The sequence below is a fragment of the Hordeum vulgare genome, chromosome 7H, assembly GCF_904849725.1.
Source record: "Hordeum vulgare subsp. vulgare chromosome 7H, MorexV3_pseudomolecules_assembly, whole genome shotgun sequence".
Lineage (NCBI taxonomy): Eukaryota > Viridiplantae > Streptophyta > Magnoliopsida > Poales > Poaceae > Hordeum > Hordeum vulgare.
The window spans coordinates 8,662,373-8,676,833 of NC_058524.1; the positions used below are offsets into that span (position 1 = coordinate 8,662,373).

Genomic DNA, 14,461 nt, shown 5'->3' on the forward strand with positions numbered 1-14,461 from the left:
GCAGATAAGATTCTCGCTCTCAAGGCAGCCCATGACACATTCAATTGCCTGTCGTGGCACCTCTCCACAGTGCCTAAGCTCTGCACCTGTGCAACATTGTCGGACATGTCACCATGCTCGTTCTCGGGGGCCTCAACCTCGCTCAAGGCACCTGCATATCCTCAAGTCGAATGTGCTCGTCGGCATGTCCCCGCTGGCCTTCCCATTGCACTCCGCAACGTCAAGCTGAATAATCAAGTCGAATGATTCACTCCTAGATTACTCTGAAACCTGCCTGCCATACTTATGGCCAGGCTAACGTCAAGCTGCTCTACCTCATCGGCAACCGCCTCTCGGGTGAGATGTTGGGGGAGCTCGCGTGTGTGCCCCGCTCACCGCTGTGCTCCTCGACGAGGACATGATGACGGGACCCATTCCACCGCCGCCGCAACCCACGCTCTGACTGCTCGTCGTGCCATCCTCCACCGCCGCTAGGAACGACTCCTTGGCTGCGCTAGCTCTGGTGTTGAATAGGTTATAAGCGAAGCCGATGCACCAAGCCGATTTTGTCCTAGTCAACACGAGCGGCATGTGCCTCATGTGCCAGTGCCATGTCATTGGCGAGTAACCGGCCTCGCAAATTATTATTTATGTTAGACAGTGGTCAAGCGGCTGTTAATGCGATAAGTAATGCCATGCTTGAAAAGCGGTACTGATTTGAAAACACAAACAATGTGATACCAATCCGTTACCCAAGCCCCAGTTGTGGTAGTTTTGTGTACTATACATAATTGTGGCGCTTTTGTGTAAGTCTATTATTTCTTGTTTGATAGTTGAGGCACCGGGCTGTCTCCACACAACTCCCCTCAACCCCCGCGCATTTCACTCCTCTGCCGCCGCCGGCCCTGTGGCGCGGCGGCGGCGAACTTCCTCTTGCGTCCCGGGATCTAAGGCGGCGGCGGCCAGACCTGGACCCCTTATGACGAGGATGGCGGGCAGCGGCGGCCAGACCTGGACCCCTTATGACCAGGATGGTGGGCAGCGGCGGCCAGACCTGGACCCCTTATGACGAGGATGGCGGGCAGCGGCGGCCGGGGCGTGTCGGGGGGACTCTGCTGTAGCCGGCGGGGTCGGTAGGAGAAGACGGCAGCGGCGGCCGGGATACGTCCCGGGCTCGATCTACGACCTTCAGGTCCAGGAGGGCGGCTGCATCTCGTCCTCAATCTGCTGCATCTCGGCGACGACTCGCGGAGGCACTCCGGGTCTGCATCGCATCACGAGGATTATGGCGGTGGTGGTCATCTCCTACGTCGGAGGTGGTCGTCCTGAGGCTGGGTGATCGGATCTTCAGATCTATCATCTAGTCCCGGCTGCGAGTCGGGGAGACATAGTTGCCGGTGAAAACGGAGCCGACGGTGGACGGCGGCGTTCTACGTCGTTACCTTGATGAAGGCTTCGTCCTGTAATTACTGTCGATCCACTCGTGTTGCTCCAGGGGAAACCATACGATCTGGTTTTCCAGATCGGACGATGGCGGCATTGCGGTGTCGTTCCTCTCTAGGGAGCATCGTTTGTGGAGCAGCGTTGGAAGACAGAGGCAGGAGGTGGAGCATCTTCGTCGTGCACGGAGCTTCGGTGGTGATGTCAGGTCATGCCTAGACGACAGGTGCTACGCATTGTCATGCCTGTTCGGCAGGTGCTACACACGAGAGAACTTACAGAGTCTTCGCGTCTGGATGGATGAGTGCAGGGAGGTCGATCCACTCGTGATGCTCGAGGGGAAACCCTAGGATCTAGTTTTCCAGATCGGACGATGGCGGCATTGTGGTGTCGTTCCTCTCTAGGGAGGATTGTTTGTGGAGCAGCGCTGGAAGACAGAGGCAGACGGTGGAGCGTCTTCGTCTTGCACGGAGCTTCGCTGGTGATGTCAGGTCATGCCTGGCCGACAGGTGCTACGCTTTGTCATGCATGTTCGGCAGGTGCTACGCACGACAGGTCTTATAGAGTCTTCGCGTCTGGATGGATGAGCGCAGGGAGGTGGCGCCGTTGGGCGCCATGGTGGCGTCGACGGATGGCCGGACTGGCATGGATGATGCGGATTTCTCTCCTGAAGATGGGTCAGCGGTTCGATGATGATGACGACTTCTAAAACGTGTGCATGTGGTGTACGCTTTAGGTTTGCTGCACCGGTTGTTAGTTCCGATACGTTATGTGGATAGATCGGCGAAGACACCGTTTTTAGATATGCAGAGTGAGAGCACTTCACATTGTCACGTTTTGTAGGTGTGAGTGGGGACTTCGGGTGGCTTGATGTATGTTCTTGTCAGACCTTTGTTGAATAAGTAATAAAGATGGCTGTATTGAGCGATTGATGCAGAGGCCGAGGGTCTTAACCTCCTTTTCTTAAAAAAAAATTGATAGTTGAGGCAAATCTTTGCCTCCCTTCCGAAAAAAAACCTTGTAAGTGCAAATGAAAATGAACTAGGCTGCAAATATAGTAGTGTAGTTTTCACTTTGAGTATGTTTAATTCTGGGGTTTGCTCTTCTGAATGCCGCTTGTCATGGCCCTTCGTAGGCTTGCAATCTTTTGATGCCGATGCAGTTCTAATCTTATTAGACTTATTGTTCGAATGAATAGTCATTCAATTATTACACATATCGTTATATCTATGACCTTTGTGTAACAACATAGGTTGTTTATGATAATAGCATGGTCTGCATTGTACCACTTTGATTTCAACAAATTGAGTTCTACGAAAAAATCTATTTTAGTCCCTATATTTTATTTAGAAAATCACATAAACTGCTTTTTTTGTACAAAAAGGGTAAATCTATCCACACTCCCTTCCTCCGGAAATACTTGTCATAGAAATGTACAAAATGGATGTATCTATAAGTAAAATAAGCCTAGATACATCTACTTCTAGAACAAGTATTTCCGGACGGAGGGAGTACAATTGTTAGTTTTTTCTTTGGCCCTGTTTCTTTCAATGCCAAAAATCTTATTTTTAGAAAATGTGAGTTCTACATCAAGCCTCTGCATCAGTTATCTCTAGTATAAAGCCCAATGTAATGAGCAACATGTTAATTTATTGTAGGATCGCGATCGGAAATGAAAAAGGATTAGTACTGGTAGATATAGACCTGGAGGACAGGAAATATGGTGGTGTGCAGAGCACCAAAGGATTAGCACGGTTGGAAATAGGCCTGAAGGGCAAGAAGGATCGCAGTGCAGAGAACACCGCCGCTGTCATGGGTTCCAAGGAAGACACAGGTCAAATGATTGAAGAGGTGAGTTCCCTAATAACTAAATAGAGTGTATTACATTTATTTTTCTATAAAATGTCAGTTATATTGATTTGAGGAGAACAGTATGACCACATAAGTGGGGCAAATTGGCCAGACAGACTTAATCTTTTTTACAAACTATACTCCCCCAATTCTCCAAGTGTTTTTACAAACTACTCCCCACAATTCTCCAAAAGTTGTTGTTTTGTGCATGTATTGTCTGCTAAGTGTAATTTTGATATTTTAATCTCCTAGAAAATATATACTTATCGTGTTTGTCAGTTTGTGTATCTGATATATATATTTAAAAAGAGACTTGTAGTAAAATTTTGACTAGGCCAATGTAAAAAACAACTGCTTTTAGAACCTCCACAGCACTAGATGTTCATGGATGGATGCTTGAAGTGAAAGAGTATACCGACATCATTAATCAACTATGTTGGAAAAGACTATCAAGAGGCCTGTTCAACTGGCCATGATTTCTTTTTCTTTGTGTTTCTGTAAGCCAGTGCTTTGGCTTAATATATGGTTGTGTGCATCAATTGATGCACATGCCAGGTTTTTTCCTCCTCTACAAAAAAATATTTGATCTACTAGAATGCAATTATCTTTGCATGGTACTTCAGCACCTCTTAAGCAGAGGTGTCTAATGATGCTGTCGTGCTAAACAGGTAAGCATCCATGATATCTATCTATGAAAAAAAAAACCGAACCTGTGTAAAGCTAAGCACATCTCCATACACCTCTAGATACTCTTAGGGAACTAGAAGGAATACAATATTATTTAGATTAACTATATTTATAGCTGGCACGCAAGTATAGGATCGACATGTACTATGTAGCAAAAGCAACTTTTCTTTGGCGGTTAATTTTGATATAACAGAAGAATGTGTTATTTAGTAGATGTTTCTTAGTTTCATGTCTAGTAAGTCATGCTTGAATGCATCTACGGATATGTGGTAGTTAAAACTTAATAGGCACTATAGCAAAGTGAGCCTCTACTGACAGCTCGCAAACCCCCTCCACTGACAGCGCCCATTGCTAATTGCATGTCAGTGGTACTTCAAGAGCCCACTCACTGGTGGTAGTACAACAGAAGAAAAAAGATAAACATGGGCTCCGACGTTGTAGCTCCTGTTGTCGCCGGCCTCGATCATACCCTCTGTTAGATGAGGCTGTAGATGACCGCACCGACATTGTAGCTCCTGCTTGTCCCTTGCCGTGCTCATCTGGGATGGGCCACGCCGGTCCTGACCGGCACCTTGTCCGGTCGCACTCTGGTGTGGCTGTGCAAGAAGCTGTTTGTGGGTGCCCCATGATGCAGCTCTTGCCAAAGTAGAATCCAATTCAACAGTATGGATCACATGATCCAGGAGATAATGGGGACAGGGGGCTGGGAGAAAAAGAAAATGGTGCTGGAGAAAGGGAAAGAATAGACCAAGGAGAGGAAGGAAAGCGGGAAGATCAGAGCGTTTGAATGGTTATTGCTACCAGTTTTGTATGCCCTTGATTTAATGGTCGGAGTTACATTTTGTGCCTTGAAAGCTGGTATTAATAAATGTTGTGATAATGGTCCGAGTTCCATTTTTGTCATTGATGACGTAAACATGTTGGAACTAAATAATGATGTATTTCTATCAAAGTGATAATAGTAATGATGTATTTGTTACCTTGAGCCCAAGTTCTTCAATTGCATGTCTATCCTACTCCCACCAATCGAGCGCTTACTTCTTAATTTGTTTTAGATAAGCTCATTAGCTGTCCCCAGTGAGCTGATCAAGGTTGACCCCCTCCAGTTGCGCTTCCCTGTTGCGCAAATCATGTCAAGCACACTGAAGATATGCAACGTTACTGATTACCATGTGGCTTTCAGTATATATAGTACAGCGAAGTGCACCATATTACCGAGCGAAGGAGTTCTGTCACCACAGTCGAGGCTAGATCCTCTAGTAACCTTTTTTTCTTCAAAAAAACACAAAAGCTTGAAGCCTGAGGTGGTCACTGTGAAGAGCACCATCGTAGAGGAGAGTTTGACGACTGAGGATGTTGCACATGAAATGTTCAAACCAAAGACGGGCCGAAATGTGCATCACATCGAGCTGGCCATAGATTTTATAACCTCCAAGGTGAGTCCAACCTTTGTCCTTTTTCTTTTTCTTTTTGAGGGGACTTTGCCAGGTTTTCATTTGTATCAACCTATGCGCAACCAATTCTGAAATATTTCTGACAAATCTCTATGGGTGTTTGCGAATAGACCATATCCAAACTAAAGTCAGTGTCGACAATAGAACTGCATCCAATAGATCCATGGTGAGTGGATCAATTTCTCGTGCTGGTGCAGAAATTGAGTTCTCTGTTTGCACTATGATTGCATTAATTAAGAAAAATCCTTCTCTTGCGATACAGGATGGTCATTACCCAAGGAGGCAAGTCTTTCCAAATGAACTACCATGCAAAGGCAAGTGACTGAACTCACTCCAGAATTTCTTACGAGCAATACAATTTTTTCAGTATATAAGAACATAAACACATGTTGTACTCGGGAAATTTTGACGGATTTTTGTACTTTAATGGAAAGAAAATTTCCAAATAATCGTCTAACCATAGGTCCTCGGGCTACTTAGCCGCCTAACCTCGTTTTCTTTGATTAAGAAAGAAGTTTATACAATGCCAAAGAAAGGCATGACCCAATACAAGTGACACGACACAAACTAAAACAGCATAAGGATAACTAACCCAAAACTTGGCGATCCACGACCTAGAGACTGCCAAAGCAAACCCAGCCTAGTTTAGAACAGTAGTATGTTAGTTTAATCTTGAAGTAGTATTGCGTCAAGTTTGTAGCTGGTTCAAACTGCTATGGACTTGGCTAGATGCGTGTCAGGTTGCCGTGTGATTACTAGTCCGGTTTGGACTATATTAGTTAGTAAAACTAGGTAATTGTTTGCGTCTAGTAGTAGTCCGTGTAGGGATTGGTTTCATGGGTCGGTTGGGTCAGGCCGTGTATATATACACAAAATTGGTCGACGGAGATTGTAACACCATGAAGAGAAAAGGAGAAAACAAAGGGAGGAAAAATAAAGGCACGTCAAGGGCCTGTGGCCATCAATTTTTTGTGTGTGCGTGTTCGTAGTGATTTTGTGTGGTCGATCCGTGGGTGAGTTTCAATAATTGGTATCAGAAGATGCGCTTGGCCGAGGGTGGCGATGTAGTAGCACCTTGGGGCGGGCGATGTTATCGCTAGGTGGTGCAACGACGAGGAGGTTCAGGTGATCATCGTTCGGTGGAGTGGCAAGGAGGGAGATGACATTTTGTCGTCGGGAAGGCAGTGGAAGAAGATTGTTGACGGAAGCGGTGGTGCAGGGTGTGGTGCCGGTATGTTCCCAAGATCATCGTCTGTAGAAAATATATGAGTCAAGGAGTCGTGTGTGTTAACACGTTCGGTCGTGTCGTCCAAGGGAGTCAAGGAGTCATGCGGGTTTGCACGGTCGGTCGGTTGTCGTCGTCATGTCAGAGTCGACATGTCCAAGTGCTCATCTCTGTGAGGAGGCGTTGAAGATGAAGCGTCCAGGTCGTCTATATGTCTCGACGGAAGGATCAGGTTCAACTATGTGGGGGCGGTAAACCAATAAAGGTGAGTCTCTTCAATGAGGCCATGTCTCTACATGAGGTTGGAGTGCATGATGTAATGCACGGGGTGGTGTGATCCACAAGGAGCCGGCATATATCTTGCTAAGGTGGATGGTGTAGACAACCGGATGGTGTATTTCATAGGTTACTACCATGATTAGGTAGTCCAATGCATATTTGAGGTGATCAGTAAATTCACCAAGTTAAAATTGGAAAGAAGTTGTTGCGATCAATGAAGCCTATCAATTCGACTTGTCGTGGTGCGAGATGTATGAGTCGACAAGGGAGGAATCTTCAACGAGCCAAGACCGAAGAAGAGCGGAAGACAATGTTAAGATTAGGGAGAGATTGTTACTTTAATCTTGAAGTAGTATCGTGTCAAAGTTTATAGCTGGTTCAAACTGCTATGAACTTGGCTAGATGCGTGTCAGGTTTGGTACGTGGAGGCCAGGTTTCCGTGTGATTACTAGTCCACTTTGGACTATATTAGTTAGTAAACTAGGTAATTGTTTGCGTCTAGTAGTAGTCCGTGTAGGGATTGGTTACATGGGTCGGTTGAGTAAGGCCGTGTATATATAAACAGCATTGGTCGACGGAGGGTGTAACACCGTGAAAAGAAAAGGAGAAAAGAAAGGCACGACAATGGCCTTTGGCTATCAGTTTTTTGTGTGCGCGTATTTATCGTGATTTGATGTGATCGATCCATAGACGAGTCCCAACATAATATGTCACAAGGTAAGGAAGCAAAAATCATGCACCACAAGGGCCAACACGACATCAACTCGACTACCATAACGACAACAACGATAGCAACTGAAGCACAAGCATCGAAGGCAAGGATCCACCATCAGCCTGGAGATGCCACCACATGAGCGAGACAAGATGCAACATCGCCAAGCACCAAGAACACCAGTCCAATGCCGCCAGAGCAACCAGATGGAGGGGATGACCATGAGGGGACGAGCACCAACTCGAGGGTAGTAGGACGTTGCATGCAGGCATTAGGGACAAAACCCACTAGGGTCCGATGATGAGGGGAAGTAGACACAACACGAGATGAAGCCAATTGAGACCTATGCCTCTCATGACCTGATCACCTCAAACCAACAATGACCAATGAAAGTCTCCTGGTCGGATACGAACCGACATGGGGCATCTCGGCCAAATCCGGTAGAGCTACTGCCAAATCTGGCCATCTGACCCAGGATGACCAACTAGATGGGGCAGCGAGGATAGCGCGGGGGGGGGGGGGGGCAATCGTTCGACGGTACAAACTAAAGCAACCGCGAGCCACGACCAAGCGGGTCAAATAAGAATGGTGGGGACGTGACCTACCACCACACGAGCAACAACAGGGGGGAAGGCACCAAAGATGAGGGATTTGGAGTGTAGCACCCGTGACAGGTTCCATCTAGAGATGAGATGAGAACAACGAGCCATAGTGACCTCATGAACCGCCTTCAGCCACATGGGCTTCAGCCGGTGGTGTTGAGAGGGGATGGAGGCATGGGTGGCTAGGGTTGGGAATTGATAAGAAAAATGATTGGGGGACTGGGTACAGTATCACAAACCAACATTCCCCTCCACCTCTGGCGACCATCCACGTCACCTTGTTCTCATCGCAGTAGAACCAAGCTCGTCATTTCCTAAGTGATGCGTCTAAGTATACACTCACTACCTCATGGTACCAGATATAGCTCAATGTGGGGAGGCAATTTCCTGCTCGGCCAAGTAATTGGAGGTGTTATGGGCTGGAGGGACTGGACACACCAAATGGACCATGAGCATGCATGGCCTTTTTTGGGTGACTGGCCCTTTTTGCATAAGTTGAGGGCCAATTACTTTGGTGACTTTTTTGGGCTTCGAGAATATGATGTCTCCTATCTAGATTTTTGATTGGGCTTCTAGAATAAGCTGGTTAAGGAGCAGCTTATTTAATCCTGGGGATCCCTTGAAGGTCATAGTGGGTAATTTGGGGCTTCTCCTAGGAACCAGGCATGGCATTGATGATACATTTAGCCCGGTAATCATACTGGTTACCATTGGGACGGATCTCTCCCTCGTACTGTTTTCAGATGGCTTGTTCATTATATGAACATAAATAATGCCTTCACACATCTTGCTGATGAGACCAGAACGTTGGGGACTGCCGGACTGTTAACTCTAGGTCTTGATGAGCGGCGCAGTCATGTGCGTGGTGACCTCAGAGTGCAAGGAAACCACTTGGCATGGCGATTTCGTGGTAATCTTGTGCATATATATATCTATATCTCTATTCTATAGTGTACGAGTTTTGAATTGTTGCTACAACATCAATCCTAGCCGTTGGTCTCATAAATCGAACGGTTGAGACTCAAAGGATTCGCAGTGCACAGTAGCCTGTAGCTGCATCTATTGTTTCTGGAACCATCACCTGTTCGCATCACACCTCGGATCTTCTCCCCACGTTGCATGCGCCAGGGCGTCAGGCAGAGAGCTTGTGTACAAGATAAGCATACGGTAGGAGAAAGAAAGTAAATAATTTGTGGGGTCCATCACATACATCTATATTTTCTTCCTATGAAAATATCTGGGTGTCAACGTAGGTGAATTATATCATACCACTTACCAATTTTCTTTTATTTTCTTTTCATTTATGCATGCATACATGGAATATTCTCTTTGCTCTGAAATTGACTGCAAAGTACCATACGTCTTCTTTTTTTCTTTTACAAGAATCATCATCGGAACAATATTGCTAAGACGTGCATTGCACGTGTATACATACTAGTCAACCATATGTGTAGATTTTTGCTGGTGTACACAAATCAATAAATTATTAAACTGATATTACCATTACTCATATGCTACTGCTAATATGTTGATTTCGACTAGCACTTCGTCGAACTTGGCTACTCCAGCTATTTAACATTCCTAACCATCTCAGTTTTGCTCGGTTACCGTGCTTAATATTCTCGTATGTGAGAAGTAATTGACTTCTGTGCACATATCTACCCGCAGGAAGTGGAATTGGTTGAGTTGAAGGGGGGAAAAGGCATGCTTCTGACTTTCACCACATTGACCTAATGTTTTTATTTTTGCCATCTCACATTTCAGCAATATAACATTTGATATCTATCTCATTGCAGTTAGTTTGGTTAAATTTATAGCCCGTGAGCAATGGATTTTGGCTGGTTTTACTAGTGGACTACTCTGCGTGTATAATTGTGATTCACAAAGTAGAATCCACGTTCTACATGAACACTCAACATCTATCAAGTCTTTGGCTATCCATGGAACTAAGCCCTATGTGCTATCAGCATCCTGTGATGGTAAAATTTTGCTATGGGACTATGGAAAAGACTGGCAATTGATAAAAACATTTGATGCCAATAGTTGTCTTGATAAATGCGATACTGTGCAGCAAGTTGCGTTTAACCCGAAGGACACTGATATGTTTGCCAGTGCCCAGGGCAATACAGTAAAGGTTTGTTTAGATTTCCTATGCATGCATGCAGTAAACATCATTTTGGATGTTCCAAGTTTTCCTGATACATGTATTTGCTTGAAATTGCAGTTTTGGAATCTGCATTCGGGTGAATGTAAGCACATATTGTCTGGCCATTCAGATTCAGTGATGTGTTTGGATTACTTCAGTCTGGGTCAGAAGCTATACTTGATCACCGGTTCACAAGACAAAACTGCTAAGGTATAGCATTTTCACTAAAGAATAGACTAGCCCTTTATCATACTGACAGAATATTTATTCAATCATGAGTTTTGCTCCTTGTGTCAGATCTGGGACTGTGAGACACAGAGGTGTGTTCATTCACTGAAAGGGCACATGGATGTTGTTAACATTGCGTTTTGCCATCGGGATCTTCCAATACTCATTACAGGTTCATGGGACGGGTCAGTTCGTTTATGGGACTCCACCACCTTCCGGTAATTATTAATTATTAACACTCGCGATGCTTCAATATGAATCAATGAAAATTGTCCTTTATCGAAAAATTATCAACACCCCTGTAGTCACTGTATTTTGTTTGAATTTGGAGTGTTGATTACTTGAAATTTAAATTATCAATATGGTTAATTTGTAACCCAATTTCTAGTATTGATATTACGATACTTTTTGTTCTGTTGGAGGCACTAATATCCAAATTCAGCTTTAGCAATTTGGAAGACAAAATTTTGACAAGCTCCGATCTTTGTTTAGATGACCAAGTTTTGTATATACCTATACTTCATTAATCCCATTCAGCTTTAATCCTTGTGAAATCACGAAAAAACTTGACACCAGATTGGGCTTCAAAATTACTAGTCCACTACCATCGAGAATATATCCTATTGACACTAGATTGACAAATATATAAAGGATTTAACGGATTAAAAATGTGTATTTAACAAAACAAATACCACTTTCCAACCAACCCTAGCAAGAAACTACCACTACAAAAATAGAAAAAAACCTACTGATTTTTTTTCTATTATGGCCGAAAACTGCAATGTGTGATAATTGTCCTATTAAACCCGATTATGATAGGCTATGCCCGTCCGGACTGAAAAAGTCAACACCGTTACTTTAACTGTTAACATGTGGGGCCCACATGTCAGTTATATCTCCTTCCTATGAAATTATGCATGGACATTTCCGGTGACTTCCAATCGCCTCCAATCGAGCTAGGCGCCTCGCCGTTGAAGACTTGATTGATTAATTAACAAGCAGGCCATGTTGCCATTCTTGTTGGCGGACACGACGTCGAAGTCAGAGAGGCTCTCGAGCTGGTACGAGGCCGCCATCGCTGCACCATTGACCTCTCAGCCGGCTGGTCGCCCTCCATTAAAAAACTGGCTACGGTATAGGCCAGTGGCATCGAGGCCAGCCATCACGGCGGGCTTGCTCGCCCGGCATGGAAGCTCACGCGGAGGACAACTTCGAGTGTGTCGCCTACCATGGCCAGCTTGGCCAGCGGTGCGGAGGTTAACTCACCCGACATGGAAACTCGTGCAGACACCAGCTTCGAGCACGGCGCGTGCCATGGCCAACTCGGGCGGCAGCGTGGAGGATAGCAAGGCCGACGGCGAGCTCGCGCTGCAGCACAGTATGTTTTATGAAATGTCCCGGTGATAATATTTGGATGAAGAAGGGGATTGATGTCCACATGTAGGTCTCATATGTCATAATAGTCAACATAACGTTCAATCAAGCAGAGTTGATTACTGTGCCACGTCAACGTTTACGTGTGGACCAATCCTGTCATAATCCAGTTTAATTTTGACGAAATCTGTGACTTGTCTCACTTGGTAGTTTTTTTACCATAGATTAGAAAAAATAGTATTTTGCTTCTAATATTGTAGAGTGGTAGTTTCTTGCTAGGGTTGGTTAGAAATTGGTAGTCTTTTGTTAAATACTCGAATAAAAGGACATATAGAAAAATAAAGAATAAAACTAAATTGGTATGTGAATTGTTGAGTCGGGCGAGAGACGTACCTCGCAGCTTTGTCTCCTATGGAAGCTTCAGGCATGGGTACACTCGATGCACCTCTCCTAGGTTAGCTATCTATATGGGCTTGGGCCCATATCGGTTCAACAACAACCCCCCCCCTCTCATGATGGGTGGTAGATATATTGTTATTTTCATCTTCTTACATGCCAAGTTACAATCTTTTGTTTGTAGTTCCTTTTTCAACCAATCTCCAGCTTGTTGTCCAAAGCTGATATGAGCGAGGCTGATAATCTCAGCACCAAGTTTGTCCTTAACGAAGAAGTGGTCAATTTGCATATCTTTAGTTCTACCATGTTGAACTGCGTTATTAGCATAGCTTATAGCCGACTGATTGTCACGCCACACCCTCAAGGGTCCCTTTCTCAAAAGTTTCAATTCGCGCAAAAGGTGTTTCACCCAAAGCATCTCACTCAACCCTTGAGATAAGTCTATATACTCAGCTTTTGTTGTTGATTTGCGTTATTAGCAAAGCTTATAGCCGACTGATTGTCACGCCACACCCTCAAGGGTCCCTTTCTCAAAAGTTTCAATTCGCACAAAAGGTGTTTCACCCAAAGCATCTCACTCAACCCTTGAGATAAGGCTATATACTCAGCTTTTGTTATTGATTTAGGCACAACCCTTGGATTCTTGTTTCCCCATGACACCAAATTTCCTCCAACAAACATACAATAGCTAGAAGTTTGGCCATCTATCATCTTGACAATTAGAACAATCAGAGTTACTGTAGCCATCCACCTTAAGATATCCACACTTTAACTAGAGTTCCCTTCAAGTATCTTAGGATTTTTTGCACAATATCAAGACGCCCACTCCTTGGTTCATGAATGTATCTGCTCACCATGCCCACGACATAAGTAATGTTAGGCCTAGTATGACACAAGTTCAATAACCTCCCAACTAGTTTCTGGTAATCTTCCTTATTCACCAGCTCTCTTGATTGTGTTGCCACTTGATAGTTTTGTTCAATCGGAATGGGGGCAACACGACATTCCATCATGTCCATGTCATCAAAAGATCCAAGCCAAATTTCATTTGAGACAAATATATTCCGTTATCTGACCCAACCACTTCAATGCCAACGAAGTATTTTAGGTTGCCTAAATCCTTCACCTCAAATTCCATGCCTAGACACCCCTTTAATATCTGCATTTCCTCCTTATAATCTCTAGTGATGATAATGCCATCCACGTACACAACAAGAATAGTGATCTTCTTATCAGAGTGTTTTTAGAACATTGTGTGATCATCGTTATATTGATCATACTACATACCGCAGATAGCTCGTCTAAACCTATCAAACCATGCCCTCGGTGATTGGTTCAAACCGCATATACAAGGATTTCTTCCTACATCTCATCATCCAGAAAGGCATTCTTGACATCTGTTTGATGCAACTTTCACCCGAAGTTTGCATCAGGGGAGACCAATATCCTTAAAGTGTTCATCTTTGTCACTAGAGCAAACGTCTCATCATGATCAATTCCATACGTTTAACTATCTAGCGACCAATCTGGCCATACACTGTTCCACCTTCCGCTTGGGATTTTGCTTCATAGTATAAATCCACTTACAACTCGCCACTTTTGTTTTTGCTCGCGATATGGTTAGCACACACGTCTTCTTTTTTCCTTGGTGCTTCCAATGCCTCTATTATTTCTTCACGCCACGTCAGATCTTTCTTTGCACCCTTCCAATACTTTGTGGTTGACATAGTTTGAAAGAAGACAACAAACACTATACAAAGGAGACAAAACATCGTAAGACACAAAATTCCAATGTCATGATCATAGAAAACCTCTGGTGGTAAAGCCTTATGTGGCACTTCATGTGTCCATTTCACAACGCAATAGGTAGTTCCACTTTGTGAGATGAGCTTCCATCACTTTGTTGCTACTCCCCCTACAGTGACTGCTCCCCCCGCACTTGTTGCTACTTCTACACATATGGTAGCCGCTGAGAATACACTACAGGAATCTTCTGCCACCAATCTCAAATAGGGAGTGGGAGATCACCAATTTGAATGGAACTCACTGTTGGCTGGACCAAAACCTGCACATCAACATTAGTTAGAG

The 14,461-nt window shown here is 44.6% G+C and overlaps 1 protein-coding gene across 1 annotated transcript; it reads left to right on the plus strand.

The window, feature by feature from the left end:
- Positions 1 to 1,010: 1,010 nt before the first annotated feature.
- LOC123407982 (coatomer subunit beta'-2-like) lies at positions 1,011 to 10,825 on the plus strand. The gene is made up of 5 exons (XM_045101224.1): positions 1,011 to 1,096; positions 3,078 to 3,270; positions 9,968 to 10,363; positions 10,454 to 10,585; positions 10,673 to 10,825. The coding sequence occupies exons 1-5, from the start codon at positions 1,011 to 1,013 to the stop codon at positions 10,823 to 10,825; spliced, it is 960 nt and encodes a 319-aa protein (XP_044957159.1).
- The last annotated feature ends 3,636 nt before the right edge of the window (positions 10,826 to 14,461 follow it).